Source organism: Perissodus microlepis, chromosome 6 (genome assembly GCF_051167445.1).
Source record: "Perissodus microlepis isolate ML-2025 ecotype Zambia chromosome 6, ASM5116744v1, whole genome shotgun sequence".
Classification (NCBI taxonomy): domain Eukaryota; kingdom Metazoa; phylum Chordata; class Actinopteri; order Cichliformes; family Cichlidae; genus Perissodus; species Perissodus microlepis.
Window position 1 is genome coordinate 14,741,614 of NC_140466.1, and position 21,408 is coordinate 14,763,021.

Sequence of the window (21,408 nt, forward strand, 5' to 3'; positions counted from 1 at the left end):
TTGAAACCCATCATAACTCTTTATTTAGTGTCATATTTACTGACACTGACGCCTGTTATGTTCTGTGCTTCTTTCTTCTTCTGGCTTTTCATAAAGCCAGAAGAAGAAATGGAAATCTAACAGCTGGGAAGTGTGTATGCGTGAGGAAGGGTGGAGAGGTCACATTACAGAGCCATGCTGCCAAAACCAAATTAGTGTTGATAGAAATCGTGTTATTTTTTCTTTTAGATGTAGTATCTTAAAGTTTATTATTTAATTGGGTAGTTATACCCTCATTAAGCCCAAATCAACTAGTCAGTTTCACACAGTGAAATGAAGAGAACAGCTAAATACTCACATCTACTTTTCCAGGACACTCTGGGAAGCGGGGGTCTCTCGGCACTTCACACTGACTTGACGACCCATCTCTCAATACTGAAAAGACACAGTGAGTGAACTTTTGCTTCCAGATTAAAACATCAATCTGTGATTTATAAGCTTCACATTTTACAGAAGATATTTACATTTGTAAATATCCAGTTAAATGATCAATTGACTTACGCCTGCTGTGAGTAAAATTAGCCACAATCACTGATGCTTCATTAGTCTACAGGCTTGCAGGCTTAGTTCACTTAAATCAGTTGGCTCTAATGAGAATATTTATTCTCCAGTGAATATAACATTTCCAATAGCAATCAGCCAATGTAATACTATCTATCAGCTCATTTATCAGCATATGGAGCTTGTCAAAGTCTCTTTAAAATTCCAGTCTCGTTTCTGCTAATCGATTTATTTACTCAAAATGACTAGACGTGAACTCGTCTGACCCAAAGGCTGCCCTCTGAGAACCAAGAGGTTACAGCATTACTCACAGTAACAGCTTCACTCCACTTGCCTATGGAAATTTCATAGCAATATTCACTTCCTTCCATAACACAATCATTTACTGTTTATGTCATACATACTGTGAAGAGCTCATAAATCTCTGTGGTTTTCCCTTTGCAGCCTTGCAACATATCTACTGCAGTGCACAATATTCACTGGGCCTGACAAAGCAGTCTGTCTCCCGCTGCCGCCAACCATCCTTCAGTTACGCTAGCAACTACGTCTGCTCACTTAGGCTGCACACACTGCATTAATTGCTCCAATGACTTAGTTAACTGCCTCTCTGCTGCCGATGTGAGAAGAAGGGAAGACTGTGCCCGAGAAGAGAACCATTGCAGTTAGATTTTCTCGCTCTTTCCCCCTCTCTTTTAAATCCCCTCCTTCTCTCCCTAGTTCTCTCTCCGGACCATCACATCTGTCTTCTCTTAGATTCTGTCTGTTTCCATTTGCCTAATGAAAAAGAGACATTTCTCTACATAAGTCTTCCCTGGGGCTTGTTTCCATCAACTGAAAACATACACGGATTGGCTGCAAATGTGATTACAATAGCAACCACTAAGGCAACAACTGAAAATGTGGTCAATTAACTAGATAAAAACTTGACTTCTGTCCCTTCTAGATGGAACATAAAAGCCTTGCCAGTGTTTGAAGGGAAGGAAATTCTAATCACGTCTTCTAACTCTATTTCTCCTGTTGTTTCTTCTCGCACATGCCTGACCACGAGATAAATAAACCGCCACTGAGCCGTATGATAATAAAGTCTTCCAGCAGTGTTTCAATTCATCTGTGATTAGAAAAAGCAGCACTGTTTTCATTTTGGCGTGTGCCGTTGTCCCTGCAGATGCAGAGGCGAAAACAAAAGGAGAAGTAATGCTCATTTATTCTCATGTAAAGAGTTGAGCAATTAGCCTCAAGAAAAAAGTAACAGAGGAAAGTGGGCGGATATTTGGTATTACTGCGGTTTTGATAAAAAAAAGTCTGTTGTGAACAAGACAACAGAAAACCACACAGTTGGATAAGAGCTGACATTTACAGAGATGACCTCGCCTCCACTTCAGAGCCTCCATGATGATTCCATAGCCTGAGTTTATTTCTCTCGATTTTTAATTTACTGGAAAAAAAACAAAACAAAAAAATCTGATATCACTGACTACAGAAGATTCTGGATGTTGACTCAAATCAAACATCTCATTTTTTTCATGTTGGTGTTTTTGACTGTCTATTTTAATCTAGTATAACGACCCATTGTCCAAATACTTTCTACTATGTTTTAATATTTTTGTGTCAGAAGGTGTCAGACAGAAGCTCTGCTAACTGACACGGTATGAAAACTGATTTGTGTCAGTGATCAAAAAACCCAAAAAACACTCAAATAACAGATGTGTGTGTGTTTCTGTTTCTCCTCGTTCCTTTGCATGTGTGGGTCTGCATATTTGTCATCACAAGCTGTTCATGTGTTCAGCTGTGCTTCAAGTTGTAAATTACTGATTACATTTCAGTGGCTGTTCTTATGCAGTGGTGCAATGTTTGCGATGCACTCTTCACATTGTGTGAGACCACGTATACCATCACTGGTACCAAGTGTCTGCCAGCGCCCTCCTCTTTTATGTGTACATTTTTATTGTGTATAATGACATTGTACACAATTGTGTGTTTATTGTGCATAATGCAAGCCCGTTTCCCTTTGGGGTAACAACGTTAATCAATCAATTTCTTATTGTAAATCATAAGAGTGGAGCAGGCTGGATTTGAGTGAGGTGTGTCTTATATACTTATTTATTGTTCTTGTAATATCCCTGTGCTGCATATTAATTTATGATGTTGTCTGTAATTGTAGCCGATCTACGGAACAAGGAAACCAATGATAAGCTGGATTTTACTCACACATATTGTAAACAAGAAGGTGAAACCATGATGATAATGATACTGTACCTCTGCCTTGCACCATACTGTTTTGCAATATCTGCTCCACCCTGATGGCCATGTTAGAGACATTCTGGGCGATAGCTTGAATCCTCTCCACCAGGCTGGCTGGTTGAAACCTGTAGACACAAAACACCTGGACTTAGAGTGAAGAAACGCAGGCGATCACGATGGACAGATGGCAAAGTAGAGCACTTGTGTCACACACCTGGCAGCAAAATCTTCAAGCAACAATTGCCATTCACCCCCATCTTGTGCATTGACATTTAGTGCATTCCCTACTACATACTCTTTCTCCATTCATTCATTCATTCATGGGCTAATGACCCTCCTTTCTTGTTATTCCACTTCTCCACTTGTGGTTTCTACCTTTTTCCGTCCGATTTGTCGCCAACTTCCTTTTCTCTCTTACTTCCATTGCAACTCTCCCTTTTTTTTTTCTTTTTTTTTTTTTTACATCTCAATAGATGTAGAAGTGTTAGTAGGGGATGCAAATTGGTAGACACATGGTTGGAGCGTGAAATAGGAAAAGACCTTCACTGTTAATACCACTTCCTCTCTGGGGTGTGACATTTCCCATTCACATAATAAGATGTGTGGGAAATGTGTGCATATTATGTGTATATGTTTCAGTTTTCCTTCCCAAAACATTAGACTGCATGGTTGCACGTCATACAGTGCAAAGCCAAGCCTGCACACCCACACTGCTGTGCCCATTATGTCCATTTAAATGATTCACTTGCAGCATGCAGCATGTGTCTGTGTATACGTGTGCCTTCCTGTCTGACTGTATTGTCTAATCAGCAGATGGTATTAACCCTCATTAAAGCCAGAGGCTTGAATAAAGCACAATAACACATCATCAGGGAAGATAATACAAATTATTGATCATGTATGTGTGTATATGTGTCTATATAGCATCATCACATGTCTGCTGAACAAAATTAATGCTAACAGCAGCAACTAAATAAATAATAAATGATGGGGCGGAGGGAATATGTGAAGAAATTTTTTTGTTGCTTTACAAAGTGTAAACAAAGAACAGGACAGCCATCAAAGTCAAAGGCAGTCTCCATGCTCCATTAGCATCTTTGTAAGTGTCACTTGTAAGCTTCACTGCGTATGTTTTCACCCTCTTTAATATGTTCACTGCAACAGAGAATCCATTATTTTTAGGGGCATGTATATTTCAGGGATAACAGCTGTCACCAGAATGTAGAAATGTTGTAAAGTAAAGTGATGTGTAGTGGTTTGGTTAGGTGAGGTAAAATTTTGGCACACAGCACACTAACTTGTACGTTTGTCTGAATAATTCACAGTAAGTGCAGCTATGGAATTACTTTTTTCTTTTTCAATAAAACTCTTGAAGAGTATGTACATGTTTGGAATATTTTTCATTTTACATAATTTCTGTTTGTCAAAAAATTCTGTTCATTAAAAACATTTTAAAGAAACATCCATTATTAGACAGTAAAAGTGAGTTTTGCTTCCAGTACTGAGCTAAGTATGAGCCACCATCCCAACTCCATCCATCGATTCATCCGTCTGTATCTGGATATCTATCGATCAACCGGCATGGACCTATGTTTAGCATTCTTTGCCCAGATCAGTGACCGGTCGATCAGCTTTACATGTAGTGGTTCGGTAATGAGGTTCATTTCAAGCATGTGCAAAACATACACAGTGGTGTGAGAATACTTGCGTAGCCATAAGGGATCATGTCATTAGTGTAAGTGATGACACAGAGTTCGCCAAAATAAAACATGGGGGAACCACTGCAAAAATGTTAATAATAACAAACCTAATGACCTTCACCCATGGACATTTTAACCTCAAGTCAGTATCTTGAGGATGGGCAGTTGCTAGGGTAATAATGTAGGCAAATGGGGAAAAAAAGAAAAAGGTTAATGTCCTGTTATCTGGTGAAATTATAAAGATACTGGAAAGTTACGTAAGTGACTTTTATTTGTTGTATATAAATTTTACTTTTATTTGATAAGGCACAATATGTCAAGTAAAGGTGGGCGTACAGCAGTTCACTTTCAGTTAATTATTAGGAACTATTTCCAGTAGCAGAGCCATTATTATCTGTTGTTTCAGAGAAAAAGTCGTCTCCAGTTCTCACATTGGTTACTTAGCTATGCTTATGCATTTTATAATTTTTTTAAGCACCGCATGTCATGTCAGTTTTGTAAAAAAGGATTTTAAACTAGAGCTTAATTAAGATCAATTATTGCATGTATTTTTTATTGCCACAAATTATACTCCGCACATCTAACAAACTACAGAGAAAACAATATCCACTGTATTAACAAACCTTTCCAAACACACTTAGCATGAATGTGCTCTGTAGCAGTTATAATAGGAGCTTACAACAGAACTAATTATGATTTCACTCCTCTGTTTCATTGAAGTGAGGCAAATACACATTAGGAAATTGCATCAGTTCAAACTTATTATCTTACATTGTCTTACAATGAGAACCAGGATCATTTTAGGTTATAAAATTCGACTGAAACATTAATATTATTTTAGAGAGGATTCCACAAAAGTTCCCAGCCGAAGAAGATAACACAGTGCTTGGTAAGATAGGTAACCCATCTTATGTAAGGCTCTCTTTGGGGGGCTTAACTGTGCAAGTTTGCCTCATGGAACATGACCTTCTAATCTCAGCTCTAATTTATGCTACAGTATAAACTAATCTCGAGAGATGAACACACAGGGAAGGAGAAAGGAGACAGCCAGAGTGGGAGAAACTAAGGCAGAGATGTGGATGAAAGAGCAATAGAAGCAGCTTGCACAATGTGATCCAGATAGGGCAAAAGCAATGAGGAAGACATACATAGACTGGGAGAGTTGAGGATAAAATGGAATAACACTGGCATGAAAGGAAAGGAGATCAACCATCCACAGCAAACAGACCACGAGTGCCAGAGGGACCTTTATGTTAAGGAAAAAGAGGATAAAATAAAGACATCCCCTGTGCCTTCACGAGGAAGCAGACAAAACAGCTTGACTGAAACATTAAACGATGATTATGATCAAAGAAGTACAAGGATATACATATTTGATGGTCGACTGTTGCATGCTACTCGCAATAAAGTTTCCTCCCGTTTGATGAATGTAGACAGTTGGCTCTTTTACAAATGAGCGGAACAAGACAGAAATGAGGAAGCGCAAAGGGAAAACAAAACGGGAAGAAAGTATAGGGGGAGAAGAAACGAGAAGAAATTCACAGATGGATGCCAAGTAGAAGTAGAACACTCTGAAAATGAACTGGCAGCAAGAGAAAATCAATGTTAACTAGAGGGAGGCTTTCTAAGGATACAAATAAAAATCTGTTTTCATGTTATTTCTCTCTCCCTCCCATTCTGATTAATGACTTCATCCTCTTAAGGGAAGAGGACAGCTCTGGCAGCATCCCATCAATGAAAGCTATCTGAACAAAAGATCCACATGACAAGGTGTTAGCTTGTGGGTTTGGCTGGTGTTTTTTTGTTTGTGCTCATGTTGTCTTATGCCACCCCGTTTCATGGTGTTAATAGACCAATTTTCACAAATACAGACTGGCATATATGCCTATACACATATATAAAGGCACAAATAAAGTGCTTGTGCCACCAAACGATTGATGAGTTTGAAGAAAAAGAATATGAATTGTATGCTATGATTTTTGCAGTCATCAGACATGAATACATATGGGAGATTTTAAGGAGCCTGGAAAGAAAAGCGACTGGACTTCTTTAGGTTTCTTGAAAGCGTTTCACCTCTCATCTGAAAAGCTTCATCAGTACTAAAACGAAATCAGGTATTTAAACCCTAATGGGAGTTGTTCCTTTAAAAGGGTCATTGACCCACTATTGATCATGTGCCTCATCAAAAGAGCCAAGGTGTGAAAACCCATTGTGAGACCTTGACTCGCCCTACCATGTGACCTACTGAGATCACCTGACGCAAGTTGTGAGTGGGCATTAAGGTGCCTGGGAAGGGATCTCAAAACTGCATTGTAGGTGGAAGACAGTTGGTGTTGTAAGCCACCCCCCTGTTCAAAGATGGTCATTCACAGAGGGAATAGGTGGCCTCTTTCACTCTTCTTTTAAACCATCTGTCCAAAATGTGAACTGGCATCCTCGAAAGATTGGCCTTTATCTTTTAGATGCAGATGTTGTGCCATGCGTTTATGGAGTGGCTGTTTGGTTTCTCCAATGTAGAGGTCTGAGCATTCCTCGCTGCACTGTACAACATACACTACGTTGTTTAAAATGTGTTTGGGAGTTTTGTCTTCGGGATGAACCAGTTTTTGTCTCAGGGTGTGGGTCTGAAGTGCACTGGGATTTCATGCTTTCTCTTATAAACCTGCTACAAGGAAGGACCAATGATGAAAATGTTGTTCTATTTGTTATTCTATATGATATCCTACCCTTCTGTAAAGAAGTGCAGTCACTTTTTTTTACAAGCTCCTTAGATTACCACAACCTGGACGACTGAGAACAAGTCAGAGGACCTGGACATTACAGACACTGTCGTATCCCTGATAGCTCAATAGCATTGAGTAATATTGGCAGACTGATACTCTTAATTGAGATCATCTATAAGCATCTTATAGAAAACAAATCCTGCTCCTCACACACAAGGTCTTAAATAATCAGGCCCAATCTTATCTTAATGACCTTGTAGTACCATATCACCCTATTAGAGCACTTTGCTCTCACACTGCAGGATTACTTGTTGTTCCTAGAGTATTTAAAAGTAGAATGGGAGGGAGAGCCTTCAGTTTTCAGGCCCCTCTTCTGTGGAACCAGCTTCCAGTTTTGATTCAGGAGACAGACACTATTTCTACTTTTAAGATTAGGCTTAAAACTTTTCTTTTTAATAAAGCATATTGTAGTGGGTCAGGGCTGTTCGGGGTTCTGTTTGTACAGTTATGTTTTGTGTATGTTGCCATGGTGACGGGTGACGCCCTCTCGCTGCGACGGTGTGTCCTTCCGGGGTCAGAGGGCGCCCTGTGTGTTGTTGCTGTGTTGTTGCCACGCTGAGCAGTTAGCTAGCGGCAGTGTGCTCTTCTGCAAATGTTAATAAACGGCTGTGCTCCCTGGCTAGCTCACGGGAAGCAAGACCAAACGATACCTCCGTCTCCTCCTTGTCTGAGCTCGCCACAATATAGTTATGACTAGAGATGGACCGATCCGATATTACGTATCGGTATCGGTCCGATACTGACCCAAATTACTGGATCGGATATCGGCGAGAAATAAAAAATGTAATCCGATCCATTAAATATCAAAAAAGCACCTCACAAAACTTGCTACACGGCGTAACTCGGCTCATAACCTAGCACGTAGCAGCAGTATGCATCACGTGATAGAGCGGCTGTGTGTATTTGTAGCTTCGCTACCAAACCAGCATTTCATCTCCGAGGAAGTGATCCCAGAGAGAAGTAAAGCAAGTGTGTAAGTTCATCTCTGAATGTTTGTAAAGCATTTTAGCGTTAAGCTTAACAACGGATATATGGAGCGACTGCTTCTCTCTCTCTCTCTCTCTCCTGCTGCTACTTCAATCGTGAAACTGCTTAATGATCAGCTGATCGGCTTTTCTGTCGCGAGTCCGTCTCTCTTCTTAGTTTTTGGCCCACTTCTCACCAGAAAGAGGAAACCAGCGGTTGAACAACAGCAGCACTATTAAGCTTGATAAGCTGTTGTTAGAATTTATTTAATATTACTTTCTACACCAGGATCTTTTTCTATGTAGCTGGTAACTGTGCAGGGGCGGATCTAGCAAAGTTTAGCCAGGGGGGCCGATAGGGCATGAACAGGGAAAAGGGGGCACAAAGACATACTTTTCTTTCTTATTCTCATTTAAAATGTCTAGCTTTTAATAAATAATTATCTGAATCTTACACCCAAAGTTTTAATCTGATGTAAAATATATAGTAGTCCATTACTGTATATAGTAACCGTTAAGTCTAATATACCCTAGTAAGCTATAGTACTTTTTCCTTTGGGAAGATACCATCTGTGCAGTCTGCAATTCTGTTGACGAAAGATGTTGAATCTATTTAATTATTCTTGAAAAATAATTTATTTCTGTGCATTTTTCCCCTGCATCAAATTAAATTTGATTACATCGATTAAGCATCATGAGGTGGAGGGTGGTTCCCTATTTTTTTTTGCTGGGAGTTTGCAACCCTATTAGTTAGGTTGCTTAATATTTCTGCTAAGTACTCTTTAAAATACCAGAATAGGGAGGATGGAGTAGGTTTAAGTTTATTAGATTGATCGGTTTTGCTGAACTATGAAATATTTTGGGCGCAGTGTATTTTTTACATACAGGTATAACAGAATAGCTTTAGTGTTGTTATTTATTTAAACTTGAGTGTAAACTTATACAAAATGCAGCAAGATATTAAAAAAACGTTTTATTGATTAAAAAATACACTATATCAGATTCATTTCGGTATCGGCAGATATCCAAATTTATGATATCGGTATCGGTATCGGACATAAAAAAGTGGTATCGTGCCATCTCTAGTTATGACTGGATCAGGTGACCCTGAATCCTCCCTTAGTTATGCTGCAATAGGTGTAGACGGCCAGGGGATTCCCATGATGCATTGAGTATTTCTTCTTCAGTCACCATGTGTTAATACACCTCTGCATAAAATCATACTCGTAATTAATCTCTGTCTCTCTTCCACAGCATGTCTTTTATCCTGTCTTCCTTCTCTCTCCCCAACCAGTCGCAGCAGATGGCCCCACCCCTCCCTGAGCCTGGTTCCGCCGGAGGTTTCTTCCTGTTAAAAGGGAGTTTTTCATTCCCACTGTCACCAAAGTGCTTGCTCATAGGGGGTCCTATGATTGTTGGGTTTCTCTGTATGTATTATTGTACGGTCTGCCTTACAATATAAAGTGCCTTTAGGCCACTGCTGTTGTGATTTGGTGCTGTATAAATAAAATTGAATTGAACTGAATTGAATTTATATAAGAGTATTGGGCTTTTACAATTTAAGAGCACCTTAACAGCACATTGGATTCTCTCACCCAAGGGGAAGGATCTAATGTTTGTGAAACTTTCTCAGTCATCAGGGCTTTTGCACCATTTTAACATCAATACTTTTTAACGCCTCAGTAAATACAAATTAGGACCAAAGAATGTCAAAATGAGCCAGAAATGATCCCAAAATGACCCAGAAACCTGGGTCAAGTAAAACATTATGCCCTCTCATTTAATGTTCATGTAGGTAGGCTAAAGGCTAAAAGGCTAAAGTAACTAAAGAGACAAATCAAATATTTTGAAGCTACTTTTGAAGCTACCTGTCTCTGTTCACTGACTACAAAAAAAACAACAACTTTAAAGCAAGTGAATCCAGGAAATTGATTAAATAGGTGTTTCGTTGCTGATTACTTCCAATAGCTGTTGTAGAAAGAAGGCCCCAGCAGTGAAGAAGTGTAGCTACCGATGGAGCCTAGATGTTGCTTAAGGGAGGAGAAATTGGTGAAGCAATGCCAGAGTAGTGATCTTCCGAGTGTCTATGCCTAAGGGTAAACTTACCAATCTAGTGGCTTATCCACTGCACAGTAAAACAGAGTGAATCAAATCTGCATCCTTTCCCCCGCCCTTATCTTCACCTCCCATTTCCTCTGTCCCTTTCCCTCCCTTTGCTCCCTTTTGTACTTTAATGAGTGGCTGCCCTGTGGGCGAATCATAGGCTGGGGCCTCAGACATCAAGTCCCATTCACTGCTACATTGGAGTGTGTCAGCACCAATGAAGCTCACATTGTGATGGGACTGCCGCCCAGTGTATATGTGTGTGAGTGTGTGCATGGGTGTGTGTGTGTGTGCCTGTCTGGCCTGGATTTGGGATATGTTTTTATAAAGTGCTTTCCTCCCATTTGTTCCTCTCCCTGCTGGCAAAAATCACAGTTTACCACGTCACTCATTCCCAATTTCCTTGCTGACACACACTCACTCATTCTGTGTAGAGCAGCCGGAAGAGAACACACAGGGAGGAAACAGGAACGTAGAAAGAAAAGTGAGACAGAGGTATTAAGAACAGGGCGGAAAAGAAACACAGAGGAAGTACGAGAGGGGAAACGATTGAGTGAATGAAAATTACTGAACTAAAGAGGAACGTTAAGTCATCAGTGTTGTGATAGTCACTCTGGTGTGCGTGTGTACAGCCATAATTTCTGCAGGTGCACAGATCTGTGCACTTTTCTCACGATCAAACTGCTTTTTAGCAGGAATGACCTCACATTAACTAATATGTGCACACACACACACATACATATTACTCCCCATCACAGAAGTTACGATTACGAATACATGGTTGTGTATGTGTGCCCATTTCTATCTGCCCACCACTTTCCTTTGTTTCTAACATCCTTTTGTTCTGCATGCTGAATCAAAACTTTTATTCCAGCTATCGCAACTCCTTCACTCCAAGGGTCTCCTTCTAAATCTGAAACAAACAAATCTCCAAAAAAGAATAATGATTAAAAAAAAAAATCAATGTTTTTTTGTGATAACAATGTGTTCTGGATTAGATTTTATATTACTCACAGAGCACTACTGCTGAGGTAAACTTTGTAATGATAGAATTGAAGAAAGTTGCACTGCTTGTAGAAAAACTTGAGTCAATCTCTAACCTTGATTTTTTTTCCTTGTCTATTTTGTGGGTTTGCTCTACAGCATGACCAATAGAAATTGGCTGCTATCCTTGCCCGACTTTGGCATACCTAAAATATACTGGTGTAAATATACTGCAAGGCTTTAGGTATGAGTCACACAGTGACCCAATACCTCAAACTACTTTGTGAAAATTGTTGCATTGAAAGTAAATTTCTATTATTGATATCAAACACAGTTGAAATATATTGTATGTACAAAACTGCTCACTGGGTTTTGGAAACCAGGAGACACTGTAATGGAATTTTTTTTTTCCTAATGAGTGGCTGCATATGCCCCCCTCAAGAAAACTGCTCCTACCATCACAAAGAATATTACCATATGGCCAGAGGGTGCCTCTCAGCAGCTGCAGGACTGTTTTGACAGGACTAACTGGGATATCTTTGAACATCAGGACTTGGAAATGTTCACAGACAGTGTTCTCTGCTATATAAAACACTGCATAGACACTGTTACAGCAGTCAAATGGATCCGGGCTTATCCCAACCAAAAGCCCTGGATGACCCGGGAGGTCAGGCAGCTGCTGAAGGAGAGGAACATTGCGTTCAGGTCTGGCAACAGGGATCACTACACCACAGCCCGATCCAACCTGAAGAGAGGCATCAGAGAGGCGAAGGGGGACTATAGGAGGAGGATTGAGGACCATCTGAAGAGTAATACCAGCCGGCAGGTGTGGCAAGGCATCCAGCACCTAACCAACTATAAGATCAATCTCGGAGCTGCGGACGGTGACCTGGAGCTGGCAGAGGAGCTGAATATCTTCTTCGCCCGCTTTGAGACCAGGGTACCGGAGGTTTTGGAGCCACAGCAGCAACACGCCATCCATAGCAGCACCACCCTCACCCTGGAAGAGCAGGAGGTGAGGCGCATGCTGCAGGCTGTTAACCCGAGGAAGGCGGCGGGTCCTGATGGTGTGCCAGGTCGAATATTGAGGGATTGTGCAGAACAGCTGGCTGGGATCTTCACCAGGATCTTCAACAAATCCCTCGCACAGGCGACTGTCCCACTCTGCCTGAAGTCCTCCACCATAGTCCCCTTGCCTAAGAAGCCCCACATCACCGGCCTGAATGACTACAGACCGGTGGCACTCACCCCAGTGGTAATGAAATGCTTTGAGAAGCTGGTCCGCAGACACATCACAGCAGCCCTGCCCCACAGCCTGGATCCACACCAGTTTGCCTACAGAGCAAACCGGTCCACGGAAGACGCTGTAGCCACAGCACTCCATGCTGCATTAACACACCTGGAAGAGCATGGTAGCTATGTGCGGATGCTCTTCGTGGATTACTGCTCAGCTTTTAACACCATCCTTCCACACAAACTGGTGGCCAAGCTACAAGACCTGGGGCTTCCATACAGCACCTGCATATGGATCAATAGCTTCCTCTCGGGCCGTAGACAGAGAGTCAGAGTTGGCCATCACACATCCTCAGCCCTGAGTCTCAGCACTGGCTCACCCCAGGGCTGTGTGCTCAGTCCACTGCTCTACTCTCTCTACACACACGACTGCACTCCTCGCCACCACAGCAACATCTTTGTGAAATTTGCAGACGACACCACAGTGGTGGGGCTCATTTCCAAGGGAGACGAGTCTACGTACAGAGACGAGGTGGAGCAGCTGACGTCATGGTGTAAGGCCAATAACTTCCTCCTCAACACTTCAAAAACCAAAGAACTCATAATAGACTTCAGAAGGAAAAAGGCAGAGATCCAACCACTATTCATAAATGGGGACTGTGTAGAAAGGGTGGCAAGCTTCCGCTTTCTGGGAGTCAAATATAGAGGAGAACCTTTCCTGGAGTGCGAACACCTCCGAGCTGCTGAAAAAGGCCCAACAGAGACTGTACTTCCTGAGAATTCTCAGGAGGAATAACATCACACAGAGACTGCTGGTGTCCTTCTACAGAGCCACCATTGAGAGTGTTCTAACTTACTGCATATGTATTTGGTACACTAGCTGCACAGGGGCTCAGAGGAAAGCACTCCAAGGGATCATTAACACCGCCCAAAAGATCACTGGCTGCCCTCTCCCCACACTGGAAGTTCTACACAACGCCCACTGTTTTAAAAAGGCCCAAAACATCATAAAAGACACCTCACGTCCTGGCCACTCCCTGTTCGAACTGTTGCCCTCAGGCAGACGGTACAGGGCAATCAGAGCAAGGACTAATAGACTCAAACACAGTTGTTATCCAACTGCAATAACACATCTGAATACTACAAAAAAAATGTCCATCACGCCACTCTTGTGTTAATCTATGCACGGTCTGAAGCATGTGTGTGGGAATGTATGTGAATGTTTTACTGTTACATCTTATTAGTATTTTAAGTATTCTATCTATTTTATTTATTGAATTTTATTGTTTTATTTATATTTTGATATTGCTAGGGATGATGCAATGATCGGGGACCATTCTTAATTTCGTTGTTCTCGTGACAATGACAATAAAGTTTCTGATTCTGATTCTGATTCTAAACGAACAGTCAGTAAGATATAAGACTTCACAGAGTCACATGAAAATTGTTTTCACATGATTATATCTCCAACTTGACCCAAATACACCCAAGTCCTTGCATTTCCTCCTTGGCAGGTTTGTGGAGCGCCAGCATCTTTTCATGTGTTCCACATCCCTCATGTGTTAAACAACAGACATAGAGCAAACACAGACTTTCTTCTGTCCATAAACTGAGATACATAGAAAGTGTTAAGTTTTGTGTCACTTCATGTTGAGGACCTGTTAGGTGGCCTGTTTCCTTAACAGAGCATTTTGATGTAGTTGTCTTGTTGCACACCTTTTAATCAACCTCTCTGACTATCCTGGCCACAGGCAGTTTGTGTCTTTCTCTTAGTAGGAAGTAGCACACCATAATATGTTTTCAATTTTATTTCCTAAATGAATAAATATCCAGAACAAGAATTTGAAAAGAAAGTGTTTTTGGCCATTTTAATACTATAATTGAACCTACAGAGGCTGATGCTTCATCAACTCACCAATTTCAGCGCTTTAATTACCACAAAGTTTTTCAGCTGTTAAAACATAATTTTGTTTTTTTCCCCAAATGATCAATTAGCATTTCAAAGGATATCAAATGATAAACTTTCATAAGTAACACAACGTTCCAACAGAAAACCGGAGTGATGGTTGCTGAAAATAGGCCTACCACTATGCAAATACTCCATTCAAATAACTCCTGTTAAATGAGACTATTGACAATTAAATGCCATTTTGCTTTGATTTAATATCATATTAGATGAAAACAAATGTGCATTTTAAAAACATTTTTTAGTGACCTTTTTTAGCAGTAGCGGTGAGCACTAAATTGAGTAAATTAGGAGAAAACACAGCAAACACCTACTCGCATCAAACTGAGTATGTGTTCCAGGTTAATTTTGTTAGCTTGATTGCAGCAATCACACTCAAAATGTTGCCCTGTTGGAGTTTTTATACTTTCTTTTACTCAGTGGTTAAAAAAAAGAAAACACAGTTACTGTTTTGGTGTATTCTGAATACTTATTTTAAAAAATACAATAAATTGAAACACCTCTCACAAAACAATAATAGTACTGACCAGACACTATTTATCGGTGTGGCTGGAGAGACCATGCTAAGATTTATTCTCTACCATTCAGATATCATAACTAAATGCTTTTATAATGCTCATACACTCCATATTTTAGGCCCGCAAGACAAACACTTTTCATTAAATATACATCTGTTTTAACATGCCCAAAAGACCTCAACCATAAGGCGAGAGGAGGCATCCTAATCAGATGACCAAACCACCTCAGTTATTTCCTGTTGACAAAGAGGAGCAGCAGGTCTGGTTTGACCCCTCCTTAATGACAGAGCTCCTCACCCTCTCACTGTGGGTGGGCCCAGAAACCCTTCAGAGGAAGAGTGTTTGTACCCACTGTGTTCTTATTGCTTCACTTACTACCCACAGATTATAGCCACAGCTGAGGGTAGGATCAATGATTACTGCAGATGCTTTACCAATCTGTCTGTCAATCTCCCACTCCACTTTTGAACAAGATATGAAGATATACTTGATGTACAAGGCCAGTAGTTGTAATGTCATATGCATACTCCATGCATGTATTATATTAATTGCTATTAGGAATGCAAGAAAAAAAATCAAGAAGGGACCATTATTACCAGTGTATGCTTGTCACATAAGAACCAAATTAATAATTAATAATCCACAACTAAATCTCCAAAATCTTATGCAGACGGTGAAATCTGAAAGAGATACTACAAGGTGGTATCAGGGGAGAATGCTGCTAAGAAGTTTTGGATGGTAGTCTGTAGGAGGACTTTGAAAATCAAGAAGAGGAAGCGAGTCAAGGCAGAGACATGGATTAAATGGTGGAAGCTGAGGAAGGAAAAAATGTTGCACAGAGTTCAGGGAGGAGTTGAGACCAGATAACTGAAAGTACAACTATAGTACTGAGAGAACGTGCCAACAGAGGGGTTTGGTGTACTCTCTGGACAGAGGAATGAGGACAAGGTGACTTTGTGGTGAAATTAGGTACAAGTGAGTAAAAGAAACTATTCACAGGAAAAGGTTAGCAAAGAAAACTTGTGATAGTCAGGGAGATGAAGACAATAGACAGGGATACTGGGAGGCTAGGCCTGCAGCAGAGAAAGGGAAAACCTGGTGTTGTATGTGAGGTTGGACTCTAACAAAGGAAAAAAAAGATGTATATTTACTGGCTGGACAGAGAGATCAAGATGGAAAGGATGTACAGCAGATTAGGGTGATGAAGGGTGTGGATGGAAGTGCACTAATAAGTGAAAAGAGTGTGTTGAGAAGCTTGAAGGATTACTTTGAGGAGCTCATGAATGCAGAATATGAGAGAGAGAGAAAGGAGGACAGATGAAGGACAGTTAATGAATTAGGAAGTGCAGAGAATTAGTAAGGAGGAAGTGAAATCAGCTATGAAGAAGATGAAGAGTGGAAAGGGCCCAGATACATACCTGTGGAGGTATGGAGATGTTTAAGGTAGTGGACTTTTTAACCAGACTGTTGAATAAAATTAAAGAGAGTGAGAGGATACCTGAGGAATGGAGAAGAAGTGCAATGGCACCAGTTTTCAAGAACAAGGGTGACATGCAGAGATGTACAAAGGGGTAAAGCTAATGAGCCATACCATGAAGCTTTGGGGAAGAGTTGTTTAAGCTAGGTTGGGAAGAGAGGTGACAACTAATGGGCAGCAGTGTGGCTTCATGCCAAGAATGAGACTGCAGATACAATGTTTGTTTGTTGATGAGACATATAAAGACGGGAAGAAAGAGTTGCTGCTGTGTCTCTGTGGATCTATACGATAGGTTGCCAAGACAGGATATGTGGTACTGCATGTGAGGGTGGTGCAGGACACATAAGAGGAAGAAAATGAAGAAGAGAGTCCAGACAAGGATGAGTGGGTGGAGATTATATCTCCAGGGTGATCTGTGACAGAAGGATAGCACCATAGGGGAAAGGTGTCTGGTTTGGAAAACTGTGACGCTGACAAAAAGAGTTAAAGATGTATAGATTTTCATTGTGAGTGACCAGAATGCACAGGCTTAGAAATGAGTACATCAGAGGAACAGCTCAGGTTGAGCAGTTTGGAAACAAAGTTCTAGAAGCATGGCTGAGATGGTTTGGACATGTGCAAAGGAGAGACAGTAAACATATTGGACAAAAGATGTTGAGGTGCTAGGCCATAGGAAAGACCACAGAGAAAATTCATGGATGTGGTTAAGAAGGGCATGCAGAGAGTTAGTGTAACAGAGGATGATACTACAGATGCACTGAGATTGAGGCACATGATTTACTGTGTGGACCCTAAACGGAGCAGCCAAAAGAACTAACTTCAGCATCATAAAATACAATTGTTTGTGAAACATAATCTGTTTCTTACACCAATAATTACACAGTTAAAAAAGTTACATCATCAATGCTTGTTGGGTAATGCTGGCTGCAAAAGGGACTTTGAACTATTTGCTGTCATGCTAGCTAACACCATCTTTTATTCCAATTTTCACAAAGTAGTTTGAAGCATTGTGTCGATACCACTTGTCTACATCAGCTGTGACTAATACCTTATAAATTCATTAAAAAAAGCTTTACTTTATACAAAAATAATATTGGGACATACAGTGAAACCACTAAAACCTACATAAATACCATATGTAAACTTTAGGTCATACTGCCCAATAGGGATGGGTATTGATAAGATTTTCACGATTCCGATTCCATTTTCGATTCTGTTTAACGATTTGATTCTCTTATCGATTCTTTTTAAAAAAAGGAGAACACTAAGGTCGATTAGCTTAGAACTTTGTTTTATATCTTCTCTTTGAACAAGATAGAAATTTAGGAGTAACATGGCCTTACAAACCCAACAGTGAGATCCTAAGAGATCCACAGGCTACGGCTCTTCAATGGGTGTCACAGGGTCCCCAGGAAAAAAAAATTGTAAATGTAAAATAATAAAATAAATATTCTTCTTTAGCAATAACAAAGTTTAACATAAATTATTCTGTAGCAATTACACAGGAATATCCAGTAATGTCCCTGCCTACAATTAAACACATTCACTTACCGAAAATCGGGGCATCTGCTGTGGCAAATGGGTGCAAGCCTTTGACCACTTAGTCACTGCTCGGTGACATTCGTCTATCCTGGCCTGAAAGGAGACGCTACCTGTAGACTGCAGCGAGAACTGCCAGCATCTGAGCCAGACTCTGTCTGTCTCTCTCATCATGGTCACATAAATGCACAGTAATGGCAGGTTTTGTAATAAGGCAGATCGCGCTAACATAATATGCACTGTTAGTTGATTATTTACCTGCCGCATTAACGGGAGAGGACGTGCAAACGTTACCGCTGCTGCTGGGTTGAGATTCACGAGTCCGGAGCGGAATTAAAAACACGACACTCATTTAAGGTTATGGCGTGTTTTGTGAGCAAATGCTTTTGCATATTCGTAGTGTTTCCTCCCTTAAATGAAAGATCTACTTTGCAAGTATAGCAAGTTGCCCTGTTGTCATCCGTTCTCGTAAAATATAATCAAACTTTTGAGCGTTTGAGCTGCCATGTTTCCTGCCAGGTAAATGACGCTCCGCAACGTGGTGACGTCATTCGGGGCGGCTGGAATCGATAAGGGAATCGTTTGCAAAAATGGCAAACAATTCCAAGGAATTGAAACAGTGGGAACCGGTTCTCAACAAGAACCGGTTTTCGATACCCATCCCTACAGCCCAATGCTACGTGGAGATGCTATTTAACTCAGTAACAGACTGTGTTAGTACTACTGTAGTTTGAGGCCATCGCTTGATAAAGTATGACCACATTATCTCCAAAAAACAAAGATGTGAACCAAAACTATTGAACTATAACCTTGAAATTCTCAATATAAAGGTTAAACAGAATCGGGCAGCCTTGTTGGAATGAAATCCCCAGCATGAACTTATTACTGGCACTGTCAAACAAGCTCTCACTACCACTGTACAGGGACCAAATAGCCTGTTCTTATGATTCAGTTATCCTAATTATGTATTTGTGAAGCATAATCACTTGTTACTACATTTTTAACTAATTTAGAGAGACCCTGCAGTACATCTATTCATTATTTAGCTGTTGTAAGCTGACAGCAATTCTAGTGCTGAAGGGCAAACTGGACTAAGTGTTTAAAAGAGGATTGTGACACAGCATTGATTTCGGCTCATGTTTAAAAGCAATTACATCTTGCCCATAGTATAAGTATCTATTCACCCCCTCAAAACAATGCCCTTCAGTAGAGTAATACATGAATACCATCCTACTTTGAGTCCCTGACAATATACAGAGTTACACTCTCAGCAGGGTACTTCTCAGTAATGGCCTAGGAGTAGAACGGCTTCCTCCACATTAAACAGCCCATTACTAGACATTGATTGCAGTTAACACCAACGTCAGACTGTATTAATCGTTCCATTCTTCCGCTCGAGTGCCTCTGCACAGACCTGAACCTGAGTGCTTATCTGGGATCATTTAACAAGGTTTGAGGAAGTGAAGGGATTTCTGTCGGTGTGTATCACATCACTCCTGCTGACTTTAGTCTGGCTGTTTGAAAATGAAAGTTGTAAATGAAGTGAACGTTATAGAAAGAGACAAATCAGATGTTTCAATGCTAACGGGGCAAAGAGGGGAGCAGTCTGATAAAAGCTAGAGTAGCAAGGTCATGCAAGACTTGTCTGTTTCCAGCAGGGATTTTGAGTTACCAGTCAGCAATTTCCACAAGTGGCTGTAGGAGGGGGAAAAGGGAGAGCAAGAACCTAAGAGCTAAACACAATATTGCAAGGAGTAAAAAGGAGAGAAGACAGAAGTCACAACTATAGTGGTGACAGGGAGATGCTGTACATGATAATAAGGAACTCATCCTAGCAACTGCAAAGCCATCTGGACATACAAGGGAAGATGAAACTGGAGGGGAAATTGGCCAAATTTAAATCACAAAAAAGGATCTACGGTACCACGAAAAAGTCTGGGGCCACTTGTTGTTTCTTTATATATTGCTAAAATATAAAGAAATGAAGAGGAAAATGGGAAATAGTTAAAGTGAAAATATAAATGGAAATACAGTATATAAGGCAAAAGCACAGTTTGTGTAAATCTTGAAATTAAGTGTATGGTATGACCAGTCTGAAGTCTCTCAGGCAAACTTTCTTGTAATTTCTTTAAGTAATCCTCAGGAATAGTTCTCCAGGTTTCTTGAAGGACATCCAAAGCTCCTCTTTGGATGCTGGCTTCCTTTTGTTCTTTTCTGTCAACATGAACCCACAAGCTTCAATAATGTTGAGGCTCAGACTATGGAGAGGCTGATCCATGAATGACAGTGTTCCATTGTGTGGTTTTCTATACAGGTATGCCTTTTCTGCATTGGCAGTGTGTTTGGGAGGACTGTCATGCTGAAAAAGCCGTTGCCAGTCAGATGCTTCCTAGATGGTATTGCATGGCGGATCCCAATCTGATTTTGTACTTTTCTGCATTCGTAATTCCATCAATTTTGACACTTCCTATTTTATCCTCTATTTGTACAGTTTGAGACATTTTCCAAGGACACACTGCACACCATGCCAATATAGGCCCAAAGAACTATTCATTTTCAGTTAATTGTTAGTGGTTTTCAGCTAATAGCTCTTTGAGAATCAACTGATTGGTATCTGTGCCTGTCAAACTGTGGAATATTTGGTATTTTTTGTACATTCAACTAAAAACATAGGAACAAATTACATGTTTTTGAGAAAGGCTGCTACTAATAAGGTGCCTAAAAATACAATTTAAAATTGGTTCTTTTCAACGCTGGCTCATCCTTCGTATTAGTTGCTTTTTATACTTTAATGACGTTTAATGTTGTAGATCGGTGGTGAGTGGCTAAAATACAAAAAAGACCCTTCGCCTAAAAATGGTCAGATATACGAATTAAACTGAGGATGAGTGAAAAATACTTTGAAGGGCCCTCAGAAGGCCTTTCAAAGTGTTAAAAGTGGTTACAACAAAGTCTGGCTCCTTGGAAGCAAAACATAAAGAAATGATGGGCGTCTCAAGACTTTTGCACAGTACTGTACTATATATTTTTTAATCTATTCCCCGAACTTCATATGTGCCACGAAGTATAAAACTCAGACTGATAACAGTGGTTACAGTGTTTTTATAGGAAGAAACCTTTGTATGTTGATTAATAAAACTGACAACATGGAGAATTTCTAATACACTTTTCTGTCCACTAAATATCACTCTTGATATTGGCAGATGCAGTTTCCAAGACAAAAAACTTAACATAAATCTGTATTTATTAATATATAATCACTATAATCATTTATGAAGGACATTACGTAGGAGAGTTGTTCTGAATAGAGTAAACTGTTGACACACAAGAACTGTAAGAAGAACTAAAAGAACTGAAAA

At 40.4% G+C, this 21,408-nt stretch overlaps 1 protein-coding gene across 1 annotated transcript in view; it reads right to left on the bottom strand.

Annotated features, from left to right (window-relative positions):
- The window catches only part of LOC146385308 (alpha-1,6-mannosylglycoprotein 6-beta-N-acetylglucosaminyltransferase B-like), a 119,916-nt gene that overhangs the window by 57,309 nt on the left and 41,199 nt on the right, over positions 1-21,408 (bottom strand). The window contains exons 4-5 of the mRNA XM_084930967.1: positions 2,797-2,906; positions 338-414 (exon numbers count right to left, since the gene is read on the bottom strand). Of these exons, the coding sequence (XP_084787093.1) occupies positions 338-414; positions 2,797-2,906 (187 nt within the window). The remainder of the gene's footprint in view (positions 1-337; positions 415-2,796; positions 2,907-21,408) is intronic.